The following is a 4080-nucleotide window of genomic DNA, read 5'->3' as shown; positions in this document are numbered from 1 at the left end:
TTCTTTTTTTTTTCAGTCCTTTATCTCCAACTCATTTTCCACGCCATGAAAAATAGCCTTTATTACAATTTATTCATTATTAAATTCTTTTAACAGGGGGCGCTGCGCGTATTATGAGGGACAATCTATATTTCCGATGTTCCTGCCAGCTGTATTTAGCGGCCGTACAGACGAATGACAGGCTGACACGGCGCGTGACAGCCTGTCACCCCGAATGACAGGCTGTCATATGGTATTGGTCAACTGTAACCTCTGCCCTGGTAATAGTTGTATCCCGGATGTCCAATTAAGCGTATTTATTATTTATTCTCAATGCCACGTTATTTTGAATATGAATTAGATAATAATAACTAGGTAGGGTCAAACGGGAATGCTGCGTGTCGCGTAGCCTTTCCCTCCGCGGGCGGGCACTATTATTTCCTCACGCGGTGAAAGAGATCGGACTCCTCCGTTTTTTAGCAGTTTCTTGACCAATAAGTATGTGGGATTATCGCCATTGTCTGTAACCTATGTACCCACTTGTTTTTTGCCCCAACCTTATATACCCAGTTGCCTCCATTGTCAAAGATTGAGATTTGAGGATTGAATACCAGGGCTTCTCACTCTGCCTGCATATATACCCAGTGGCCTCCATTGTCAAGGATTGGGTATTGAGGATTGAACGAATATCAGGCCTCTGTCTCTACATCCGCCATTGCCAAGGGTTGAGTATTTGAGGATTGAGTAGCAGGCCTCTGTCTCTGCATAATAACCAGTGGTCTCCATTGTCAAGGATTGAGTTCTGAGGATTGAAACCAGGCATCTGCTTAAATACCCAGTGGCCTCCATTGCCAAAGATTGTGTTTTTGAGGATTGAATACGAGGCCCCTGTCTCTACATATATATCCAGTGGCCTCCATTTTCAAGGATTGAGTATTGAATACCAGGCCTCTGTCTCTGCTTCTATAACCAGTAGCAGCCATTGTCAAGGATTGAGTTCTGGGGATTGAATAGCAGATTTGAGTAAATACTCGTCTCCAGAAGTGGGAAAATGGTGAGGCAAACGAAGATGTCCTACATTTCAATCCCTGCGGACATGATACACACAGTGCCTGCATCGCTTTTGTCACCCAGGAAGGTGCACAAGCAGAAGGAGAAGGTGTGGCGCATCAGCCTTGCCAAGAATCCAAGCTTTTGGGCGGCGGGGATTTGTGGATGTGTGTGCATTTACCTCATCCTCTGCATGTGGTGTGGGAGTGACAGCGGTGTGGTAGTGCCAGAGAATGCATCTACGCTGGGTTTCCTTCCGGCGCATGCTCTGGCTACCAATTTGACGGAGGAAGAGCAAAGCTTTTGGAAGCAGCCGGATAATTTGGGATACCGGCCGTGTTTGGAATTCAGCAAACAGTTTGAGGCGGAATCGCTTGTGGTCGTCAGTCGGCGGCGTAGGTATTTGATGGTGGTGGTGTCCGGCGGATTGAATCAGCAACGCAATCAGATTGTGGATGCAATCGTCATCGCTCGTATTCTTGAAGCCACTCTGGTTGTCCCCATTTTGCAGGTCAATCAAATCTGGGGAGATGACAGGTAATTATTACCATTGGGAATTTGTTTCTTTAGAGACGAGATTAGGCGCTTGGAAGGAAATGAGAAATTTAAAATGGTGTTGGTTAATTGCACTTGCAGTGAATTTAGTGACATATTTGATGTGGAGCACCTGAAGCAAACTCTCAAGGATGAGTTGAGAATTGTTTCGTCCCTGCCTTCAACTCATGTGATGAAGAGGCCTCTGGAGGAGAGCAGGACGCCTATGAACGCGACCCCCGCCTGGATTCGATCGCGGTACATGAGGCGTTTGAACAGAGAAGGCGTTCTGCTTCTTCGTGGACTCGACTCCAGGCTCTCTAAGGATCTTCCTTCTGATCTCCAGAAGCTCCGTTGCAAGGTAATCTTTTTCTTTTCCCCAAATATATTCTTGTGAAGCTTATGACTTAAACGATATTATTGAATGGGAAGCCTGAGCCCTAACGAATCTTTAACATAATGAATACAATCGTTGTTGTCCAATGAACAGGTTGCATTCCATGCCCTGAGATTTGCACAGCCTATTCGGGAACTTGGAGCCAAGCTTGCACAGAGAATGTGGAAGCAGGGGCCGTATGTTGCCCTGCATCTGAGGCTTGAGAAGGATGTGTGGGTGCGAACAGGATGCCTCCCCGGTTTGAGCTCTGAGTATGATGCGATTGTTCAGCAGGAGAGGAAAAACCGGCCAAGTCTTCTGACAGCTCGCTCGAATTTGAGCTACCATGAACGCAAGCTTGAGGGGCTTTGTCCTCTCAATGCCATGGAAGTTGCCAGGTGATTGTCCATGTTCATATCATCTTTTACCCAATGGAGGCTTTTATGATTAATGATTTGTGACTTATCTCTGATGGCTTTAATAACATTCCAGACTTCTCAAAGCCCTTGGAGCACCAAGCAATGCGCACATATACTGGGCAGGAGGAGAACCCCTGGGAGGGATCAAAGCTCTGGAGCCTCTGACGAAAGAATTCCCTAATTTTTACAACAAGCGAAGCCTTGCATTGCCAGGGGAGCTGGATTCATTCAATAAAAAGGAATCCGTTCTTGCTGCAGTAGACTACATTGTGTCTCTAAACAGCGATGTTTTCATGCCTTCTCATGGGGGAAACATGGGCCATGCCATTCAGGTAAAATTTTGTCCTGCATTCACAGACCTCCTTGTTTAAAGTCTTGCTGTTTTGATTATGTGACTAAAAATTGTGTAATTCTGAAACAGGGTCACAGGGCATATGGAGGTCACCGAAAGCACATAACACCCAACAAACGAAAGATGCTTCCATTTTTTCTTGACAAAACACTGACTGAACAAGATTTCAATACCATCATTGGGAACCTACATAACCAGTCACTTGGGCAGCCAGAATTCAGAACAGATAAGCCAGGGCGTGATATTATAGCTTATCCAGTCCCAGAGTGCATGTGCACATCTCAATCCAGCACTGCAGCTTCCCTCCCATAAATGTTTTCCATTTCTTGATTCATTTTTTCCTGAAGCTCAAACTCTATCAAAGAGTTTCAATGAACTCCAAAGATCTACAGGGCAATCACTAAGAGACATGCTCCACAGTCCACATTAGGGCAATCAATTTTCTCCACCCTGACAGTGGAAAAGACATCTTGCGAAGAAGAAGACATATTCAGCACAGCATAGCCGATGAGGGAAGCCAACTTGGCTGTAATTTGGTTTGCAGAGAAGCCATGGCGAACTGGCAAACAAAGGCAAGACATGATGCTATACAATAACCCTGAGAAGTTGCACAAAACATTAACAATTGTGGTGCACGTCCATTAAATCATGAGAAGACAAATGAAAAGGACATGGAGATCGTATCATGCAATTTCTACTGACTAACTCACTTTTCTCTAGTGCGGTTAATCATTCACTGAAATTGATGCAGTAATCAGAGTGATGCTTAGTCAGAAAAAAACATTCTGAAACAATTCTTCCCCACCCATATTGATATGACTCTACCTGGTGAAACAAACAAATCTCTTCGTAAAAGAGGTCTGATTTTATAGCCAATTGAAGTGGCCTGCGAGGAACCGCACTACTCAATAAAGTGCTTTCCCATATTAGACTAATACTAATATCAGCAGCATTGCAAAAGTATGCTCCCTTGCTCATTAATTAAGGCATTTGGCTCGTAGGCAACTAATGTATGTTGGATTATTTTCGAACTGCAAAGGAAGCATAAATTTATGAGAAACATATATGGAATTCCATTTTCTTTTTTATTTGCCTAATTCACTTAGCAAACTAATGTGGAAGGGAGTACATAATATGCTCACAATAGTTTTACAGGTAACCTTCCCCATCGTAACATTATGGCTTGGGGTGAGATGGTGAAAATCATATGTTTAATGTCTTTTTCTTTTACATGTCTGCAGGCTGGTATATTTTGCATAGGAGGAGACAAATAATATTATTTTATTTTAATCTTATCAACATTTATCTTTAGGGGGCTGTGATTTTGCTGCTTCTCTGCTGAAAGTTGGCTTGCCACTGTTTTTCTTTTT

General features: G+C 43.7%; 1 protein-coding gene across 1 annotated transcript; it reads left to right on the top strand.

Annotated features, from left to right (window-relative positions):
- The first annotated feature begins 453 nt into the window (after positions 1–453).
- Positions 454–3798, top strand: LOC131030880 (O-fucosyltransferase 20). The gene is made up of 5 exons (XM_057961828.2): positions 454–1566; positions 1666–1924; positions 2054–2337; positions 2432–2690; positions 2780–3798. Exons 1-5 carry the CDS (start codon positions 1031–1033, stop codon positions 3020–3022), a joined length of 1581 nt encoding a protein of 526 aa, XP_057817811.2. The 5' UTR covers positions 454–1030; the 3' UTR covers positions 3023–3798.
- The last annotated feature ends 282 nt before the right edge of the window (positions 3799–4080 follow it).

The sequence above is a fragment of the Cryptomeria japonica genome, chromosome 4, assembly GCF_030272615.1.
Source record: "Cryptomeria japonica chromosome 4, Sugi_1.0, whole genome shotgun sequence".
Taxonomy (NCBI): domain Eukaryota; kingdom Viridiplantae; phylum Streptophyta; class Pinopsida; order Cupressales; family Cupressaceae; genus Cryptomeria; species Cryptomeria japonica.
This window is presented reverse-complemented; position numbering and strand designations above follow the sequence as displayed.